General features: G+C 32.7%; 1 protein-coding gene across 3 annotated transcripts in view; it reads left to right on the top strand.

Moving 5' to 3' along the window:
* Positions 1 to 311: 311 nt before the first annotated feature.
* LOC124362695 overlaps positions 312 to 23,523 on the top strand; it is a 38,752-nt gene continuing 15,540 nt past the window's right edge. Inside the window, exons 1-10 of one of the 3 annotated variants that reach the window (XM_046817405.1) lie at positions 312 to 382; positions 1,578 to 1,755; positions 1,985 to 2,156; positions 4,730 to 4,821; positions 6,120 to 6,334; positions 8,384 to 8,467; positions 10,770 to 10,955; positions 16,421 to 16,599; positions 17,676 to 17,787; positions 19,135 to 19,249. In XM_046817405.1, the coding sequence (XP_046673361.1) occupies positions 334 to 382; positions 1,578 to 1,755; positions 1,985 to 2,156; positions 4,730 to 4,821; positions 6,120 to 6,334; positions 8,384 to 8,467; positions 10,770 to 10,955; positions 16,421 to 16,599; positions 17,676 to 17,787; positions 19,135 to 19,249 (1,382 nt within the window). In that variant the 5' untranslated portion in view covers positions 312 to 333. Of the gene's footprint in view, positions 383 to 1,577; positions 1,756 to 1,984; positions 2,157 to 4,729; positions 4,822 to 6,119; positions 6,335 to 8,383; positions 8,468 to 10,769; positions 10,956 to 16,420; positions 16,600 to 17,675; positions 17,788 to 19,134; positions 19,250 to 23,523 lie in introns of those variants that run through there. The other 2 variants (XM_046817406.1, XM_046817407.1) reach the window with 2 other exon arrangements.

The raw sequence follows: 23,523 nt of genomic DNA, 5'->3' as shown, positions 1-23,523 counted from the left end.
CTACAGTAAACTAAATTGCTTCATCTCAAACTGTATGATGGACGTTTCCACATCTGAAACTCTGTGTGACAGATTCCATTACAGAAATTTTGTTCAGACTAGTCTGTCAGTACCTATTAATCAAATATATTAACGATCGTTCAGTGATCTAAGATTATACAGAACAATTCATACTACTAGCCTACACATCATTGACTCGTAACTGGCCTTCAGTAAAAGAGTAATAAACATGACGAAATCACTTGAGCTGTGACAGGTGGCTGTGGGCAAGCCTCTCTTATCACACTGGCTTATCTCATTGGAGTTAGGTCTAGTGCAAGGTGTGACTTCAACATGGATTCTCTCTACTATTTTACTATCCTATCAGTGTGTTTTATTATTGGTAAGTGCATTAAACTTCAGAACTAAATTATAACATTTGCTAAATAGTTATTTACATTTTTTTCTTTCCTATACAAATTTATTTTATTAAAGGTTTGATGAATAATGACAACATGTTTATGGATAAATGGCCTTGACATATATAATTATATATGTATGCATTACTTACATACCATATTTACAGGGCTTTCCATACATAATGAAAAAAAGAAAAATAAAAATCTGTAAAAAATCAATTTTTATTTCACGATTTTGAAATTGTAGAACATATGGCAAAATTTATATAAAACATTTTTATATTTATTGGTCTTTAATTTTGTGTGCACAGTGCATAAGTAAATTTCAAGCTTTTTTATTTTCCTAATGCTTGAACGTTCTTTAAATTTAGGAATTTGGAAGAAATGTGTCCTTACTTTAAAATTTCCAGAAACATTAATAACTAGGAGTTCTAGAAAAAACTATTTCCCTACAACAAACGGAGAGAGTTACAATAAAAAAATAATAGTAAAATACTTGTTTAACATTTTGGTACACTTTTAAATATTAACCATAATTTTAAAAAATGTGTGCAAAAATCATTAGGGTTAAGGAACTTTTAAAATTAGGTGTAACTCAACCTATGTTTGCATTTTAAAATTTTCCAAAACAGACCCTGATCTCTCAAAAGTGTCATTTGTTATAGTTTTTCTTAAATCTTTTTCCCTGTCATTCAACAAACCAATTTCATAATAACTCAATATACAAGAAAGACACACGTTCAAATAGCACATTCTTAGAGAACAATTTTATGTTTTCCATTAAGTACGTTGTGCTTCATAAGTCAATAATCGAATGGTTACTGTAAATAACTGATCATTATCAATATTACAAAATAAGATAATATATTGTATTGTCTTTGTAAAGATAATAGGATTGTGACATACGACATTGTTATATGTTACAAAAATAAATAACACGTTTTTTTTAACATATAACAATGGCAAATGTCTGCAATCATGTTATCCTTTCAAACTGTCCATCAACAGTAACAAACTGTAATCATTTTAAGAATTTTCTCTCTTTTTGAGGTATTGATTTATGCCATACACCACATATAAGCAAAATAAAAAATATCACAGTAAACATGTTTAACTTTTGTTTTCCATTTTGATCATGTTTCAACAAGTATAAATTAAAAATACCTCAGTCTATTACAGGGTCAGAAGGAACAGCCAAAGGGTCCATCCCAAGTCATCTTCTAGACTGTTACACACAGCCACCTCCCTCCCTCTTACCACTGACTGCCAACACTCTGGTGGAGATCGTCAGGAAGATACAATTTAACTCCTTCACACCTGTCAGCATGGCACAGGAGGCTGCAGATCTCTTACACTGGTACAGTGCTAAGATATAAGGAATGTCTTAAAATAAGGGCTAAGATACATTTATAATACTTTTCTAAATAAGTTACAATTATTTCCAATCTACTTATGGTTGGTTACTTTTGATACAGCAAAAATAAAATTATTTTCAATTAACATATTATTTTATTTGTATAATAAACTACATTACAAATGCACATTTAGCATGAATTTTATGTTCTTGCTCATAAAACTAGATGCAGGTTTTCCATAGATGGGTTGGAACGAGACCCGAATGCTGTTCCAAAGGGGCAAGAAGTTGTTCCGTACCATCAAACTGGCTTCCAAGCTCTAAGGCAAGATTTACTCTTCAAAAGGTTGATCCCAATAAAAAGAAGATCATTTGCTGCTTACTCTCTCTCAGTGTCTGAAAAGGTATTTTAATATCATTAAACTGTATTCTTATACTATAACTAGCACATACCAATTTTGCAACCACGTTTTTTATGCAACATTCTGTGTATTTGCTTGAATAGCTTCCACAATTTCAGTAAGACTTAAACTGTTTTAGATCAATGTAGAGGGATTCCAAAGTCGAAGTTCATAGTTTTCTTAGAGAAAGTACTTGTTATGTAATATGATAGGATCCTATGATATTTTTAAGGTGGACTTAGTCATATATCGTGCATCAGGTACCCATTTTACAGTGTTCATGATTAAGAGGACTAGAAGTTAAGTAAAAATGTGAGTAAAAGTGTGTGATTATTTCAGGTTTTGCACTTCTAGTTTAAATTAATTATATTTACAACGCAAAATTTGATATTGCTATTTTGCCTTAAAAAGCAATATAAATAGACCTATTGTAAATTTTGTAATGAGTTTGGATCCAAAACAGTATAGATTTTTTAATTGTATGTATATAGATATTAAATTGCTTTTTTTAATCAGTTTTAGAATTTCTGGAAAGTATATCCAAATTTTGAAGAAAAAACAATCGATTCGAAAGCAGACATCGCATATGTAACAGATTTGTTCAAAAACCGTTATGACATTAACTTATAATTACAAGGGCTCAGCCTCAATTTAACAAAAACAAAGGGTTTAATTTTAGTTTAGTTTTACCTGGGAAATTAAAATGTATGAAACAAAATATTTAGTCAGTGCGAATGTTCCCAGTTTTTAAGAATGCCTTGATGAGGATATTCAGACAAACACACACATATGTGCACATTGTGTTCAACATATGATTGCCCTGCATGATGACTTTAAAATCAAATTTGAAGATATGACGATGGTGGAAATACCACCATGGATCATAAATCTATTTGATAAAACGGAAGTGGAGAATGTAATATTACAAGAGGAGCTACTCGAGCTTAGCAATAATGAGGAGCTGAAGGAGAAATTTAAAAGAGGGTATCAAACATTTTGGCTGCAGACAAAAATACGTGAAAAATATCCTGGACTGTGGGGAATTGCGAGAAAGCTTTTGATAGTGTTTGCCTCGACATATCTGGTTGAAAGAAGTTTTAGTGTCATTATTAACCTTTTAACAAATAAATGGAGATTTATGATTATTCCTAACAAAACTGAAGCCAAATATTGATAATTTGCTGTCAATCCATCAAGTACATCACTCTCATTAAAATTATGACTATTTTGTGATTGCCATTGTAAAAGTTTCGTTACGACTACATTATTAATGTTTAATTTTAATTATATTATGACTGTTTTATATAAATATATACATACATATGTATATGTAATATGATAACAATAATAATTAATAGTGAGATAATTACATATTTAAATAAATATAACACAGTAAATGTACTGTTTTTATTTTTATCACTCCAAATGGAGAGTATTCTAAACAAAATGAGTGAGTACTAATTAGTTTATTTTGGACGAAATCACTTTTTTTATTGACCAACTTTACTTTTTTGATATCCACCCATAGCACAATTAATTAATCAACCAATCAATTTTCACTTCTTTCTGTTAATCACAAAACTGTTAATGTTTTGAGCTCAGCTGCAACACAAATTTTCATAGTAAGATATAATCTTCACATTCTTTGTTGAGATTTGGAAATTTAGTAGAAATGTAGCTGCAGGGGATCTGCAGGAACCAGTAATATTTTAAAAGTGGTCTATGAGAAAAAAAGTTTGGGAACTTCTGCTCTAGAGGGCTGATGGTTACTTGTCTCTGGGAGCTTGAGGAGGCTAGATACCAATGATCCTAGCAACCTGTAGATGTCCTAGAATAGTCCTGTGACCTTCTAAAGATTATTTGTCACAGATGTGGTGATATCAGAGGCGTTCAGAAGTGGTTTATTGCCTAGAAGTTTAAAAATCCAGGTTTTTTATTGATTTTTGATATTTATGTCAATCCCCAGGCCAATGAGTCAAAAGAAATGTTTTTGTTATTTATTGAAATATAATAAAAACTCTTGATGTATATTCCAGTTTTATATGATGTTTAATTTATTCCTATATTAAATTATATTTGTTGAATCTTTCACTAAAATAGGTAAAAAATGTCATTATCAAGCGTGCACAATTTGAATATTTGCCAAATTTGTAAACACATGTTAGAACAACAAATGGCCTTTATTTTTTTGAAACGAAGAATCTGCAAGATTTATTTATAAAATATATAAACAAATTGTTTGAAAATTGAACTGGTTTTGAGAACTGAACGCAAACAAATAGTTATTCTATACTTATTTGCAAATTTTTATATATATATAGAATAGCATTTTTATGTCATTTTCTTTTTGTAAAAATATTGTACATCGTTCTAAATATGCTCAATGATCATCATTACAGTGCACATTACATGCTATGATGTCAGCAATGGTGGATCCTTGGGAGAGAGGAAATGAATAGTTATTCTATACTTATTTGCAAATTTTTTTATATATATAGAATAGCATTTTTATGTCATTTTCTTTTTGTAAAAATATTGTACATCGTTCTAAATATGCTCAATGATCATCATTACAGTGCACATTACATGCTATGATGTCAGCAATGGTGGATCCTTGGGAGAGAGGAAATGAAATTAAAACTTGTCCAAATTCATTTGAAAAGTTTCGGTAAGTGATTAATACAACATATACTTTGAATGTTATAGACAAATGGCAGTTTAATGGTAATCTTTATAGACAAGGAATGTAACCAAATACGATTATTGATCTTACAAGCTTATTTAATCAGTTGGTGTTACATCTGCAAGCAGAGCTATGGCCAAATCTGTGTGTGTATACCGTGCAAATGCAATGGTGACAGTGACCAAGGAGGCAAGCGCACAGATAAAGAAGGGCCAAAAAATGTAACAATGAAAATAATAATAACCAATATAATTTAAAACTTTTTTAGAAAACATAATTTAAAATGTGAAGTATTTAGTTACAATGGTTAGTGCCTCCAGAGGAAATTATAGTGTTATACGTATTGAAAACGTGAAGAAATGTAGTGCAGTCCAGCCTCCCACTCATCCTTCCACCACCACAATAACTCCATGCACACCAAGAAATTTTCTTTTGATCAAATGCTCTTCACAATTTTGTGAAGAGATTGTGTTGGATCCATTCTACTTCACATAATGATTATCAGACAAATGTGATCAACATTGGCTTAACATCCATGTTGTATCATCAAACTTTACTCTTGCAGGCCTCACTAAGCATGGAAATTTAGAGAAGTCATTGTTGAGTACTCAATTTGAGTATGTGAGCAAATACCTATTTGCTTAGTTTTTCATAACAATGTAGCTTCACAAATGGAAAGTATGAAAGGGAACAAAGAAGGGAACATACAAATTTTGTGTCTGTAGCAAAAAATTTTGTTTTTCACTATTTCATTCAACTGCTATTCTATTCTGGGTGATAGATAAACTTATACCTAAAATCAGTCCTTCCTGTAGCCGTAGCTTGAAGAACATTCTGCCTTTCAAGTATCTTAATAGAGATATCTAAATAATAGTAATATGTGGCCCTAACTAGTTAAAATCACTATTCTGAAAGGAGTAGGTATTCTAGTTGAGTTTAAATATAAATTAAAAGTTCAAGAAGAATCAAGAATCAAGAATGTTTATTGTCAACCCACAATAACTGCATTGACAATGTCATCAGATGGTTTATACATATACACAGTATAACACCAACATTAAAGAATAAAATAATACATACTACATACTTATGGTAAATAGTACAAGTCACAAAAACATAAAAACTAAAAGAATAAATTATCTACATTACAAGAAAGCATTTAATCTACTGTATAAAAAGCTTTTTGTTTTAACCATTTGAGCAAAGCATTTTTAAATTTTGTGCAAGAAACATCTTTGGACGTTACAATAGCTGTCCTTACTGACCAAGTAATGCTGTATCAGGAGTTCCAAGTCCAACCAGGATCGAGCCAGATTCAGCAGTTGTCCAGTGGAGGGAGGGGTGGTGCAGGTGGGAATGAAAGCCGTGAGTGTCTCGCGTGTCTTGGCTGGTCTTACAGCTGCCCTCACACCACAGCAGGTGGCACTACAGAACGTCATGCCTGCTGATCAACTCTGGACTGGTACTGTAGACAACATATGGGCAGCCACTCTTGCAGGTACCACCAGAGTAACAATCTCACCTGTAAATGGTTTAGTATCATGTGCACAACTTTCTTACATACTCCTGTGGTCATGGATCTCATGTACTATTCACCTCCATCTCTCTCTCAGTCAACACCATCTTCCTCAACTTCTGCTAGATTTCTTATTTCCCTCTCTACTCGGGTTTTCAATCATTTCTTGGATCTTTCACACGCTCTTTTTCCTTTTGGATTTCCTTCACCATTTCTTCTTCTCTTCTTCTAATCACATATCCTGCTCACTTCAACCATTGCTATCCTAATGCATAAGAATCGAAACATTTCATTTCTTTATTTTTGTCTGAAAGCTAAAAATGGTTTAGTTGTACTTAAAACTCTGCTTTGTTTTAATTGAACTTTACAATGCCACATCAACTGTATAAAATCAAGAATCAAGAAATTTATTGCAACATAACATCCACAGTTATACATCTATACATGTTGTGTGAACAGGTTGCTTGTCAATAATACATACTATATGGTAAAAACAGTTTGTACAACATTTCATACATTAACAATGTATTTGTCAAATTCACTAAAACTACATAAGCTGCAGATTGTCCTGCAAGAATTCAGAAATATTATAATAGGCCTTATTAATTAGTAAGCTTTTCACTGATTTTTTAAAATTGAACACTGTTAGCTGCTTTACATGTAGAGGTAATTTGTTGTAAAATTTAATTCCCATATAATTTGGAGAGCTTTCAAATAATGTTAATTTGTGAAGAGGAAATTGCAGATTGTCTTTAAAACGGGTGCCGTACTGATGTTCATGATGAATTATATTTTCTGAATTTAGGCGATTATGAATAAATATTAAACAGTTATAGATATACAATGATGGAATGGTCAATATTTTCATATCTCTAAAAATATCTTTACATGAAGCTCTCTGATTCAAAAATAGCATGGTTCTCATATACCTCTTTTGAGCTTTAAAAACAGAGAAAATACCTGAACTACATCCCCACACTTGGATCCCATATTGTGCCAATGAACAAAAGCAAGCATAATAAACTATGAGCCTAGTCTTAATATCAACCAGCTCTCTCAATGTGTACATTTGGTAGCAAGCTGAGCTCAGTTTTTTATTTAGCAGTTCTATGTGTGGTTTCCAAGAAAGATTTTTATCAATAACTAGCCCCAAAAACTTAGTGGTATTTACTGTAACAATCACCGAGTTCTTAAAATCTATATTAAAATTCGACATAGCCTTATTTTGTACAGTATGAAATTTTACAATTTGTGTCTTATCACTGTTTAATGCGAGCCCATTACAAGTAAACCATTTTTCTAAGTCTATTAGGGAATTAATTATTTCTAATTTTGAATCTTGCTCCCTGTTACATTTTACCAGAGATGTTGTGTCATCAGCATACAAAATCAGGTCATTTCTAATATTATGTGGCATGTCATTTATAAAGATAATGAACAACAAAGGGCCCAGAATGGACCCCTGTGGTACACCAGTACATATATTCACCCATGATGATATACTTTTTATGCCATTATTGTTGATTAGCGTTCTTTGCTTTCTACCATGAAGAAAAGATTGAAACCATGCTAAAGAGTTGCCCAAAATCCCATAAAATTTTAGTTTACTAACAATTAAGGAATGATTTACACAGTCAAAGGCCCTGGAGAGGTCACAGAATACACCAGCAGTACTCTGTGACCCATCCAAAGCCCCCAGGATCTGCTCAACCATATTAGAGGCAGCCTCAACTGTACTATGGCCAATACATTAAACATTATCTGCTATGTATTCAGAGAATGTATAAAGACTTTCTTCCATCATGAATCAATAACAATTATTTAAATGTTAAAATCTGTTAATATACATTGTCAAAACAGTTAATATAATAAAATGTATCTTTCATAAAAGAATGAAAAATAATAAAGAACATTTGAAAGTTTATAAAAGGCAATATTTTATGAGTAGGTTGGTTTCCTCCTATCCACCTCTCGTGCTTAATTTTAATGGTAGCAAATGAAACAAAACGCTTAAGAAATAAATATTTCTAGGTCAATTGAACCAATGCGCACATCCAAGGGGAGAAAGTTCGGAGGGTTGTATCCCTCACCCTTCCACTGTTACAAATTTTCAAGGTATATTTTAAGTTGAGTTAAACTGAAATTATAATCATAGTCAAGCAATCTATCATAGTTCATTTTGTTTTTATTTGTTTTGATATTTTAACTATAATAGCTGACATATAGTAAAACACAAGACTGATACTTTGTATTTTTTTGGAATGACAAATATTACACATACCCTGTCGCTTCCACACTTCAGTGCTACGGACGAGACAGGCAGCGAGTAATGACCATAAACGCCTACCGATCATCTCTATGAATGGCTAATTTTAAATAATGTCTTAATATAGTTCTCATCACTTTCATTACTGCCCCTAGTCGTGTATTAGTGACTTTTATTATTAATGAATACCAATAGTGGTAGTAGTATCAAAAATAAAAATAAATAAATAAAAGTTCAAAAATTCTAGTTTACTGCTTTTATTATATAAAAATATTTTATTTCTTAAAAGTGATTAATTTTTACTTGCTGTTATTGTTACACTTCTCCGATATTGTTTCAACCAAAATTGTATAAGGCACATACAAAATTAGATGCTTATCAAAACATATTTTATAGTTGACCTACCTATAAGAATAAAATAATGAACTTTCAACCTTTTGTTGATAAACTGATATATTGGAAGTTATGTAATAACCCATTTAATTCATATTACAATATATTTTATTTTAATCAAAATGTTCACAAAACCTGTATGTCCACAACTAAAGTAAAGATATATCGTGGTCATTAAAACATTATCTGAGAAGTTCCTATTTTTTACACACTAGAACGTATTTTGTTTTCATAAATTCCAGGAATAAAATAAAAATAAATAATAATAACAAAATATTATTAGAAAGTAAACTCAAGAATTTCATGCATACATTAAAATGCCTTTCTGATCAAATAACACCCAAATTTTGAGGGGTTCAGGACCAAAGTAAAGAAATAAGTTTTTATAGATATGTGATTTCACTTTCTTTACTTTTTAACGAGTTTTAGTTTCTATTTCTGGGGCTATGTTCTGGAATTACAAACAAATTTGTGTAATACAAAACAAAGTCAATGTTTTAATTGCTATCTGAAGGAAAATACTCTGAAACTCTCTGGTGATCCGAGACCCCAGATGACCAGAAAGTCCTCAGATTCTAAAGAAAACAAATTTTTGGACAATTATCTCAGCCTAGACTCAAATACTTCACCTTAAGCGACCCACTCTGAGAGTTTCATGGTCGACAACGTCAAAAGCCTTAATTAAATGGAAAAAGAGGATAAAATTATGCTCATTTGACTCAACGGTAGTCAGTGATTTCAAAGAAATTTAGAAAAAAAACGGCTGAAATTGTGAAAATATTATGATGGTTTATTGAGATAATCATATTATATTATTGGTTTGAAGAAAGTAGTACAGTACAGGAATGCACAGTAAATTTTACCCTATGCTGTTCCCTTCCCCAGCTTGACTGGAAGGTACGGAAAATATTTAGTGATAAATCTCCCTCCCCATTTGATCATCCAAGATATGCCTATGATTGAACTTCATATTCAAACATCCTAAAAATTAAGGGAATGACTCCTAAAAGTGATGAATGTTTTTAAATTCACATGACATGAAAAATTATAATACAAAACACGAAAAAAACACAAATTAGATGTCTGTATCTTTTATTTTGTTTTAGGTATTGAAGATAAACATCTTAAATTTGAAACATGAATACTTATAATATCTATTTGAACCTATATTAGGAAAAAGAACTAAACTATACATATACAATAGTGAATGAATAGTGTTTTAAACCGTTTTAATATAAAAATGCAGCCAAACCCTCGTTCAGAATTTTTAATTGATAAAAGTGACATTAAAACTTTAATCCTATATTTCTGTTTCAAATTTTAAGTTACTTTGTCAACATCCAATATGTTTAATGGTTAGTTGTATGACTGTTTAGCACTAAGGAAAAGCTCTAAAAACCAAGAAATTGCCAAACGCAGAATCTACAAAATATTAAAATCCTACTGAATTATGGTAATAGAAACTATTTGTGTACTGTATATACTAAGTTTCTAAAGCAACTTACATATGTAGACTTCGATTAAGATTTTTTTATTGTATAGTCTGTTCTCCTTTACTTTTCTGTCAATGACATATTTGCTGATATTCACAAATGTGGATATTTTCTCAGCACATACCACATTCACAAGTATGAAGAGTAATTCTGATTACAATGAAATTGGAAGAGTTGAACACACTGTAATTTCTTACATCTTTATTTCTAACTGATAAAGCTACTATCATTGCAACCTAATATATAAGTGATGTATTTTGTACAGGAGACCTGGCTGAGGTAGCGGTACTACAGGCACCCCAGTATAACATGGATGTTAGTATAGGCGTAGCTGAGATGTGGAATGATACCTTCATACCAACACAGCTTTACTTCAACAGTGTGCCTTACTACTTGATTGAAAAACGCAGCTGGCAGATAACTAATGCTGAAATATTAGGTGGCATTGATGGTAAGCACTATGAAATAAACTACTTAATGAATGTACATGACGACAGCTGATTTCCAGACTTTTTTCATTAATAGGCCTTATGGCAAAAACTGTATTAATTTTTTAATGTTAAACGTCTAAGTATGACGTGAAAGTTATGTAGGCTTCACAATTTTGCACCAAACAAAATTATTTCAAAATATTTTTTCAATGTTTCTTTTGTACCCCAAGGGGTACATAAAAAATTGATTTACCTAACAAATAAAGTAATCGTGTGCCCGACGGGGTACAATAGTCTAAGGTACCTATTTCTTTAAGCGAGGGACCATATTTAATAAGCCACCAAGACAGGCAAACAATAAAACCACAATAAGGAAATTCATCGCAACGTGTACTGTATCGGGCGCACAACACAGTTTACGAAAGCCCGGTGTGTACTCTATAGGGTACACAACGGTAGTTGTGTAAGATAATGTGATACACGTCATCGTGAATGTGTTAAATACTGTAATTATAACTATTTTTAATTATGTTTTTCAATATTCTCAAGCAGCAAAATGTACCAAAATTAATATTTAAATATCCAAACAAAATATATTCTCTTGTTGAGAAAACAATGAATATTCCTGAGCTGGCTTTTGTCAAACAACGTTGATTTTTACCCTACTAGAACAATTAGTTTTAACACTAAAAAACCTTTTCAGTTGAAGGATTATGGGAGCATTCTCATTTCAAAGATATAATTAATCGTATAATAAATTAATTAATGTAAAACTTCTCCCATAATTCTGCCATCAAATAATGTTTTCAAGTCTTAAAACGAACTTACCTTCTATTTACCAAACTGCTGCCAATTTCAAATAAGAATAAAGAAGATAGTATGCAATTAAAAGTATAACAAAATGAATATGAATGATGGGTAATTTGATAGTACAACATTAGTTGGAACATTTGCCATTTTTGTTTATGTCATAAAAACTAAAACATGTCATTTTGAGAACTGGTATCTGCTCTCTTCTTCAGATGTCAAATTCAAAAACATAACACACGGCATGCAATAAAGTCGACAAACTAAAGAAACATGGAGATGAAAATGTCAAGTAAATCTTAACAGCAGAAAAGTTGCAGGTTAAAATTATATATATTTAAATATATATTATTTTTATAAAATTACTATACAAATAAAAGATTTTTAAAACATTGGCACTATATTTCGGTGAAAACCGTCTTCAGGTGCATAAATTGTATAAAATATAAAAGAAAACAGTACAAACGAAAGTAAATAAACAGTGAATAAATAATAATAATAAATACAGAAGACATGAACTAAATAATTGTTCCATATGTTGATTTCAAATTTAGACGTTTTTGGCTAAGTTATCTGATGTTGAGTCCATGTGGAATTTTGCTCTTTAAAACCAATTGGTGTGCTTGTTCTAATGTTCTGAGGTAAATTGGGTTTGAATTTGTATGTACTTGCCGAATAGGTTTGACTGAATATGTATTTTCAAAAGTTTCATTGTGATTTAGACCATGAGTCACGACAGTTTTCTTTAAATCTTGGTGTTTATAATCAAATCGGTGTCCTGTCATTCTTGTCCTCAAGGTATTTGTTGTTGAGCCAATATAATCTGCTGGACATTTTTTACATTGAATTTGGTAAATCACAATTTTAGATTCACAAGACAAGTTGCCAATGATAGGATATGCCTTGTGTGTTTTGCTACTAGTGAATTTTGAAGAATTTGGTAACATTTTACAAATCAAACATCTTGGTTTATTACACGGATGTGATCCTTTTTGTTTTTGTATTGCTTTTTCATTGGTGTTTGTCATTGGTAATTTAGGTTTGACCAATAAATCTTTAAGAATAGGAGGTCCTTTAAAGATTACTCTAGGAGTTGTTTTAAAAATATCATTAGTTGAACTAGAATTTTGTAAGGTATTAAATGCTATTTTAAGAATATTATTAATTTTGTGAAGCCCTGGATGGTATTGAACTATTAATTTGGGATCACTGTTTTCAAATTTAGAATGTAGTGTTTTCTTTTTTACATTAAGTTTATCTTTGAGTAATTTTCTTGGATAACCTCTTCTTAAGAATGCTTTCATTATATCGTCAATGTATTTTTCCAAGTCATTTGTGTTACTACATAATTTTTGAGCTCTGCATGCTAAACCAATAAAATCAGCTTTAAGTCAAAGATCACAGTTCAGAATAGATACTGTATCATTCATACACAAAAAGAAATAAAGAAACTCAAATTGGAGCCTTGATGCAGTCCTGATTTATCAGAATATCTTTACAATACACTCCAAATTATACTCTAAATGTCTGATTAAATTATAAGATTTGATCCAGTACATGAGGCCCAGAAATTAAAAAGACGGGAATCTGTTCAAAAAGAAGTTATGAAGGGTTAGTCAAATACCTTTTAGAGGTCAAGGTAGACAATATCAACCTGTCTTTCTAACCCCCCCTTCAAAACTTTTTGCTAATCCGTCTCTGATTATTATAGCTACCTGTTCAATTACATTTGTTTTATTTATCTGAACTTTACACTCAGTAGTGTCATAATTACATCTGTTAGTAGAATTTTAGTTATGCATGTATGGTATCTACAGGGTTTGTCCGGAAAGTAATAGGACTGAGTCGATTAAAAAACATTTATTGAGCAAATCATTACAATTCTTTAAAAACTTTCAAAATAGATTCCTTCTGCGTCGATGCAGTGCTGCCAGCGCGATTTCCCAGCATTGAAGGCGTCACAGAAGGCATTCTTCGGAATAGCCTTGTGAGCCGCGGTGCAAGCTGCTTGGATCCCCTCTGTCGTCTCAAAATGCTTGCCTTTTCAGGCGAGGAAACAAAAAAAAAAGTCTGTGGAGGCTACACCTGGGCTGTAGGGCGGCTGTGGAAGAGTTGGGATGCCGGCCTTGGTCAGGTAGCTGTTAACAAGAAAGGCGGTGTAAGCCGCAATTTCTGGTCGCCAGTGAGCACTTTTGGGACCATCTTCGCACACACACTTTGCGCATGTTCAAATTCTCCGTCACAATTTCATGAACGACAGATTTCGGTATATGTAACATCTGGGCAATTAAATGAATACTTAGTCGACGGTCTGAGTTCAAAACTTTGCGCACACGAGTCACATTGTCGGTGTTTGTCGAAGTCGAAGGTCTTCCAGCACAGTCTTCATCAGCGACCTCTTCCCGGCCCTCCAAAAAGGCCTAGTGCCACCGAAACACACACCACTTCTTGCTAAAGCAACATCTGGGTAAGCCTGCTTGATTATACCAAATGTCTCTGTCACATATTTACCGAGTTTCACACTGAATCTAATCGTGTACCTCTTCTATAACGAACAACAATGCATTTCGGCTTGCACCACTCACAGAAACACGTCATGTGAAAAATGCCTGTCCTGACTCTTCAGGAGCTCGGAGACAACTGACCAGCCGCTTGTTCGTTAGCTAGGAACGCCCTTTACCGAATCCAGTTGGTGCGTGCACGCTCCGAAGTACAGTCTCGGCGAAAGAAAATCAGTCCTATTACTTTCCGGACAAACCCTGTATAATAGCTATTACAAAACAAACTACAACTACAATTACTGCTAATAACAAAAATTACCTCTTATGAAATTGTGCTAGTGTGGAGAGATAACAATGCAAACTCTCTTATAAATGAAATATATGAAACCTATTCAAAGAATTATGTTATGAAACCCACAACAGATATGGATCTAATTAAAGAGAGTTTGGCAGCCTTTTTTAGAATTGCTATGACTTCTTTTGTTGGTTATTTTCAAAGAATACTGTAAATGCAATAATTCTCCTGCCCATAAATTTCACCTGAAAATTGCAGCTTAAATAATTATAGCTCAACTATAACACTTTTTGATATATTTATTATAAATTCTAAACCATAGTGTTTAACAATATTATTTGTGCTTTTTTGATCGATGTGGACTTAAATATAAAAAGTATATAAGTCTAATATATCTGTATTCCATTTACAAGGTGGAATTGTACTTCACATTTGTACTTCTATATACAAAAGTTGAGAATCGAGGATTGCCACTTTGATTACTTATGACATTGTTATGAAAATCAGACTGCTACTAAAGTAGTTCAACTCTAACTTGATATTGGGTTATTAATTACTAATGCATTCTAAGCATCTTTTGATCTTTAATAGTAACAAAATTACGAGTGGTGTTGTTAAATCATTGGAATGTGTTAGCAACATATACAATACTATTTTGAGAAATATTATGAGTTTGGCATATTGACTGGAGCAGGTTGTGTCTCATACTGTTATAAGAATATTAAATCATTTACCCTGAAATGTAGTTTTATAAAGGCCTTCTTGTTCATAGCATTGACTTACCCTTGTAAAAAAAGGCCTTTAACTGTTTTGCTTTTAACTTAATTTGTTATAACAGAAATTTAACTATTGATTGAAAATTAATTTCTATTATATTAACCCTTTGAGTGCCACGGGTATTTTCCGCATGTGTATAAAGTGCCACGCTGTTTTTCGCATATTTGTAAGCTTTTGAAAAAAAAAGCTATTGTAAAATAACTACCAAACGGATTTCCATGATTTTATTGTTGTTTTTTTTTCTTATTAAATGCAAAATCTGATACATATCGTTACAAATAAAATTTGATTTATAAAAATTTCAGTATTTATAAAAAAAGTTTTTTACTTTTGTATAAAAAGTTTAGTTCCGACCTAATTTTAGTGTATACAGTATTTTTAAGATTTTTTTTATTTATACCATGATAAAGGCCATATAATTCTAAATAAAAACCCATGTGTAATATCTTATTCTAGAATTTTAAAAACATGGCATTATATGTATTAACAAAATGTTGCCCGGAACCGACAACATTTCCAGTATAAGTATAAACTGTAGGTACTTCATTTGTCAGAGTTTGGAAATTATTTAGTAATGATGTAGTTTTCCCAATAAATCTAATGAATCGAAAAATACTCGATGAGTCATACTTCTTATCTCCAAATCGTCTCCAAATAGACACACGAATGACCTGACATTTTCGAATAATAAAACGTTGTTCTTATAGTTTTTGATTTCATTGACTGTCGTAATAACTTGTAAATTCCAAAATAAGTTAAATAAAGTCAGCTGTTTTAATACTGTAATTTATTTTGTCCGATAAGGAAAACTCGTCCAAAAATAGTGGCTTCTTGATAAGTACCCAAAAACAACATAAGTTTCACAGATAAAATAGTAGAGAAACAACGTAAAACTCATATTTATTGATAGTTTGGAACCTATTGAATACAGCTGTCTGGTTATTTGGCCAAAATAATCTTGTACTATATAAAATATTAACGAAATACGAAATGTCAAAATTGGCGACGCTGGCACCTTATGCACTTTTCTTACCGTCAAAATTAGCAATGCTGTGGCACTCAAAGGGTTAATAAACACATTATAGTTTATTTTTATTTGCCTCAGGTTTATTACTTGGAAGAAACGCAATGAGAATGAAGAACCAGATGCCAGAGCTCAGATTGTCCCAATTCCTAGACATGTATTTCTTAGCAACAAGGTCTGGTGAAGGCTTCCTTCCTTGCTCAAGACTTACTGCTTTTAGTAATGGCATCAGAGATATAAAGGAAATATTAATCGAACAGGTAATTAACAAACAAGAATTATAATATAAGTAATGATGTAGTAGACTCTCAATAACATGACCTTTGAGATAAACTATGCATTTCTCTAACCTCCTTAGATTAGCCAAAACACCCAACACTTTATGGCACAACTTACTTTAAAAAAAATCTTAGTACCCCTTTTTCCCAATTTATGTTAAAACTTCCAACCATATATATCAGGTTGACTCGAACCTTTCATAGTATGTGTTTAAACTCGATAATTTCCATTATCATTGCAATGTGCTTTTAAGGAAATAACATCTTGGGTAGAGATCGAGACATGAATCTCTTTCCTCCCACACTATAAACCAGTCATGTATAAAAACCCATAATCAGTATTATAAATTATTTGTAGTTGTAAAATGTCAAATTTGTGCAGTGATTTGTTCTTGTGCTTTTACAAAACACAGTACAGTGGCTGTAGCAAAGACTATTTTTTGTTTCTTTTTCATTTTAATCTATCATCATTACAGTATCAAAATTAGTTAAGCAGCATACTGTAGTACTAAACAGTTAATGCATTTTCTGTGAAAGTTTAAGTTTTAATTACTAACTTTGTTACAATAATAATGTGATGTGTACTACTGTAGAGTAAATGTACTTTTTAAAACAGTACTTTTCAGCAAGGGTTGATACAAAATACACTTGATATAAAGAGGTTTGTATAAACCAGTGTTATCTTGATAACATGGCAAGTCTACACATCCTTGACAGCTGTAGAAGAGTGACTTGATAATGAGACAGCCAAACCTAACTCCATTGAGACCTGCTGTTGAGATTTCTACTGTACGTCTTAATACATTAATGAAAAAGTAGTTTAAATGGAATATTGGTTCTATAAAATAATTTGAGATCAATTTAAAATTAAACCAAAATATTAATCATCGGCAAAATGTTGCTTAATATGTGGGTGTTGAACATTACTTTAGTATGATTTGTATTTGCCTAATACAAATTGTTACTTTTTCAATATTAATGTCAACCATATGAATGTGTTGTCTGCTTACAACTTTTCATCTATATGTTATAATGTAAATAGTTCCATTCTGTTTCAGACCAAAAACTTTGCTCTTCTACTAACGACTGTAGCAACAACCTACTTCACGGACAGTGCAATAATTACAGAGAGATGTGTTAAAATTGTTGAAAAGTTCCTACGTTACTTCCGTAAATATGATGTACAGTTATTATAGTTTTAAGTAATGTAATTATATAAGTGGTGGATTTAGGAGATGGGAGTCACAGGAGTCATAACCTCTGCCCAAGTACTTTCCCAAATATATGTTTTTTGTTTTGTAAAAAGTAACTTTTAAACTAAAGAAGTCAGTACTAATAAAACAGAATCAATGTGCTTCACATTGAAAAAGTTGAACGTAAAGGAAAATTGTTCTAAGCCAGTTAAGTTGTTTGGAGTGGTTTTTGACCAGAAGCTTTCTTGGGAGGCTCACACCAACACTGTAATTTCAAAACTGTCTAGGGCATATTTTCTACTTAGAAAATTAAAATCTTGTGTTGGTGGAGATATGGTGCTTATCTCCTACTTTAGTGAATTTCACTCTCACTTGCTATATGCTGCAATGCTCTGGGGAACTAGTAAGGGTGCTAGCCAGGTTTTCACATGGCAAAGAAAGGCAGTGAGAATTTTCGCCAATTTAGATTATCAGGATGATTGTAAACAATGTTTTATTGATTTTATTATAATGACAGTTTCATCCATTTTTATATTTCAAAATTTAATACATGTAAAAACACCAAAATGAATCTGTTTGTTTTAATGAGGTTCATAGCTATTATACTCGAAGGGCACAGGATATTATTATGCCTTCTTCCAGGCTATAGAAGACTATAGCTAGTCATAGACATTTGCAAATTAAGTGTTTTAACAAACTACCACAAGAGTTCAGAAGTTTAGAACCATATGCTTCAACCGGATGTATGTAAATTGTCACGTTAGCTTATAAGTAAGGCCTTTTATTCACTTGAGGAATTTATTACAACTAATATTAATCTACCTTAGAATAGGTGGATGTGTGGCAGTTTCTCACTCTCTGAGGATGGATTTTTCTGTTTGTGTTGACCTGAATCTATGATTGATATTCTTTCCATGTTTTATATAAGCACTTCAATGTGTCTGGATGGTACAGGTCTTTGGCCAGCGTGGACTTTACCTTAGTCTTATACTTGATCATGTTTAGGCTAATTATATGATTATGTTTTTAAATTAACATAATGTATAGTATGTATGTTTTGTATAGTGTGATGTATTACACATTTTATCTCTTGGTGTCTATAGCAATGTAAAATTGACAAATGACAATAAATAGTAATAAATTAAAAAATGAAATGAAATGAAATAATGGGTATGAAAACTGCAGGGACATCAATTCCTAATTCTAAAAACATCATGATTACTATAGTGCTAGCATTTTTGCTAATCACCACAATATGGCTTATTTTATTTTTGGACTTTAGTTGCATTTTTATAATGTTATGAGTTCAGCTTCTACTTTACAGATGAAGAGTTTCATGTAGAGAAATGTCCACCACAAGATTCAGTTGTTCCCAGGTTGAACCTAATTATGGTTATAGATGCAACCTGGCCATTCTATACCTTACTACAGTTTTTTGTGTGAGTATTAATAATGTCCTTATATGCAGTGTATGTGTAAATTAGTTATGGGAGTAACATGAGCAATTTATGGAAGCTTGTTAAAAAATCTTATACTACCATATGGGATGTTCCAAATTTGGTCAATCAATGTTGAGGAATGTCAAGTTTATTTTTATTTCTGGTGTTGTGTGTATGAAACTGATTTCTAATGAAAAATTTTCTGAGGTGTGCTTTAGTGTATAATACAATATGGTAAATGTAGAGATTAAATATGGTAGGTATTTGTAACTGTATAAATATACATTTGCAATGATCTAATGGTGCAGCATGACAAATGGTTCTAATAACTCTCTTTTGGATGATTAACAGATCTTATACTGCTACAGAATGGTCCCATAAAATCAAGTCGTAAGCAATATCTGATTGGTATTTTTTTAAGATACGCTGTCCTAAGGTACTCAGTAGATATTATAGATCTAAATTTCCAAAGCAGAAAAGTAACTCTCAAAAGCTTTTTGCTTAAACGGTTAACTTGATCATTCCAACTCAATTTCATGTAGTACAAATTCCCAGTAGTTTGACAGATTGGTGATCATTTTGAGAAAGGCTAAGTAATATATTTTGCGTTTTACTTTCATTGGGGTGCACAGTGGTGGACTATGTGTGCATGTTGTATACCAGGATCTGCTCTATAATATTCTTCAGTTGAATTATAATTTGGTTTTTTCGTTGTATTATTGATATAAATTTTGCATTAAGGTGGGATCAGTAAGTAATTCTCAACATTTTGTATAGTGTAATTTTTTAACAAATTTACAAGAAGGTGCAAAATTTGAGTTTTTTTTATACAATTATTTTTCATATTTCTATTTGGTCTGTACTCTTAAAATGCAGATAAGAAGGGTCTAGAGATAAGGCCACATGAACTGATAAGTGCAGTGACCAGAACTGACCCTTTGTTATTGTTTGTTGACAAACTTCTTATCTCACATGTCATTGTAATGATTTTGTTATGCACCTGTAACTGAGACCAGTGTATCAGATCTGGATAGCTCAATGATATAATTGAGGGACTTCTATACTGAAAGTTCTGAGTTCAAATCCCAACTGTTGTCATTCACTTTTTTTTCCTGAACTTTTTGGTGAAATATCGTGATAAAAGTGGAAGTTTTTTGGTTTACACCATATTTAATGTGTTAAGATCTTAAGCAAGGTGTCATAAATTTAATTTTTTCCCCATCTCTGATTTTTTTATTCTACAATTTGTAAGCCATCGTTTTTCACATAGGGTTAGGCTGGCGGATCTCGATAAATCATGTTTGTCTTGGAGATTGACGTGGTCTCGTAAAAGACTCGTGAACTTCCAATTCTGTTGTGCAGTGTGAGATCTCGCAAAATACAAGAACTGTCATATTTAAAATTTTTTCACTATTACAACGGTCCTTTATATGAAAATCAAATTATGAAAACCAGAAGTGGTAAATGGGATTTGAAATTCCTAGCATGACGGGCATAAATGGCCAAGATAGTGATTTGTTATGTGGTAAATGCAAATTAAGTATTGATGTGAGCCTGCTGCATCTGTGATGTGATGGTTTTTGCTCATCCCAATACCATCCGTCCTGTGTGGATGTAGGAAAATGATCTAAGTCTGAATATAAACGACAAACATCCGACCATGATAAAGTGGTTTTGTGTCACATGTCCCTAAGAGAAGTAAACATGTTTTTATAAGTAAAACAGATAAAATAGACGAAGCCAGTAACTGGCCAGATTAATTCTAAATATTGTTTTTGGACCAACGTAGATCAGCTTAGTTTGAGTAATGTTGCTCTTTTGTGAGAGAATGGACGCACTCTTCCAGCTGAAATATGTTAGAGTGAAAGAAGACTTGGCCGCTATTAGAGCCAAATATGATATAACTTGTGTTATCTTTAGGGTAATTACAAGCGAATGCTTAGCAGTATCGTAAAATGACAGGGCCTCTAAGGATCGTCAGTTAAGTTATGAATGATAGGCCTATTTGGTGCTAAGTGTAACCTAAGTGATAACGGACAAGAATATCTAAGAAAGAACGTGTGACTCGGAACAACAGGAATGGGCTCCTCTGGTAATAATCATGTTAAATCATCTTTATCGTACTCCAGGGTGGTAAGGAATAGTTTCGTTAGCAAAACTAAAAGCCAATGTAGCGGACAATACCAGGGCTAACAAAGAAAACGAAAACCCTAAACCCCACCTGGAGACAAAAAATGTGGATGAAACCATCAATTTTGGATGGTTTTTTGTGACCCCACCAAGGAAGAAGAAGTAGGCCTAAGAGGACTCTCGTCAGGTGAAATTCTTTAATCTTATGGGAAAGAACCTAATAATTACAAGCCAATTGTAGGGACCAAATGCAATGGTTCTGAAACTAAGCTAAAAGTGGCTTCTATAAGATCTTGGGTTTTTGTATCCCGATTATGATGCACACTAACTAACCAAAGAAGATATTGGAGGTGTTCCTAACCCAATCTAAAGTAGATGATTTTATTTTGTATTGAACTCAAACCCAAATACGATGGGTACAAGTCCTTTAAGATTGGTGTTAGTGAGAATCTTGAACATGATTTACTAAGCCCGGACTTCTGGGACGAAGGAATTCTTGTAAGTAAGTTTTGTTACATCTCAGAGAAAACGTCCTGTTAGATTTTTTAGGTGTACAACGGGGTTAGCACAGGCCTAACATTAAATCGTCCACCATCTGACCCCTATAAAACGTAATGGAGATGTGCCTCCGAAAATCTGAAAATGACTGTTAAATCTATAGTCTTTATGGTATCTAAAAATCTCAATCATTAAATGACAAAGTAGAAATTGCTCGCCCCCCCCCCCCACCCCTCCCCCTAAAATCCACCTTAACCTTGTCTGACTCTCGCTTTATAGCTTTATGTGTCAGTGAACATTGAGTGTTTAGAAGATACTCGTGATATGGTTACTATTCAGAAACTTTACACAAGCTAATGTTAGTGTTCTGTCGAATGGCCAGCATATCTAACGGTGAGGTTTGGCTCGGGCCATACTAGTTAGAAATGGTAATGAATTTTTACTGAAATTGACACTAGTGAGTACTGTAGCTGAAATGAACATTGGAAAATGTCTGCCATAATTATTGTAGACCTTAAGCTGGTGTTGATCTCCATATATACAGACCTCCCTCAGTGGGATATTAAAAATTTGTATGGAGCTGTTTGAGAAGTTTTTCGTCTATATCTGATCAATCTTAATTGCCCAATAATTATGTGACGGTTGCGGTGACTGGAACATCGAGGTGATGGACAGTGGGCCTATAGTTTTTGCATTGAGAGACCTTATTGAGATCAGTTGATTGCAGATGGCTGGTTAATGTACCGACAAGAGGCGTGATGCCTGCATTAGATAATGTGGTGTCCTAACCTTAACAGACCATTCTATCCAAGCCGAGGTGCTTGATGAATGCTTATCTGACCATAACACTATTGAAGTTACTATTTATCTGGATGATAGTGGGATAAAGGGAACCTCGGTGAGAAAATTGTAGGTAGAAGCCTATCACCTACTAATGTCTGAGTTCCTCTGATTGGCATATCTCTGCTCCCCTGATGTATAGACTGGCCTAATTTAACTGTTTTCCGATTCTCGGCCTAATGTCACAGCGTGTTTGATATATTTATGGAAAGATTTCTAGGTTTTTTAAATATCTGTTGTCCTGTTTAAACATAAGCCGATACGAGTATCAAAATCTGCTAATGAAATGTAGGCCGAAGTGGTTCTCAATGATGAATTGAAACGAACCTTAAAAAACCTTGTTATGGCATATAACACCATGTTTAAGTGATACAAAGTCAGAGGCAGCCAGGGGAAGAGCTATGTTTTTAATGCGGAACAACTACAAAAGTGAGCTGAAAAAGGCAAAGCTTTAAAGCTAATGAAGATTTTTTTTAAACACCATCCTCCAACAAATGCAAAGCGGGCCTGGTCCATCCATAGCGTTCTCAAAGAGGTGCGACTACCCAGATGCCCCCAGCTTATCTCCGGGAAGTATTTTCGGCCCATTTCGTCAATTGTATTGATGAGGTGACCTATGAGAGAGGTTCTTTTTATCTCATTTTCATCCCTCTTTCAGATCTTCCCTATTTCCTCTCTTCTCTCTTCATCACCAGAGTATATGGCGGTGATCTTCTTGCCAAGGCTCCTGGTGCTGCAACTCAATTCAAGTGGTCTCCTGTGTCATGAGTGAGAGGATGGTGCTGTGTGTGGTGAAAAAAAAATGA

This window comes from Homalodisca vitripennis, chromosome 5 (genome assembly GCF_021130785.1).
Source record: "Homalodisca vitripennis isolate AUS2020 chromosome 5, UT_GWSS_2.1, whole genome shotgun sequence".
Classification (NCBI taxonomy): Eukaryota; Metazoa; Arthropoda; class Insecta; order Hemiptera; family Cicadellidae; genus Homalodisca; species Homalodisca vitripennis.
Note: the sequence above shows the minus strand (reverse complement) of the source record. Positions and strands in the feature narration are given on the sequence as shown.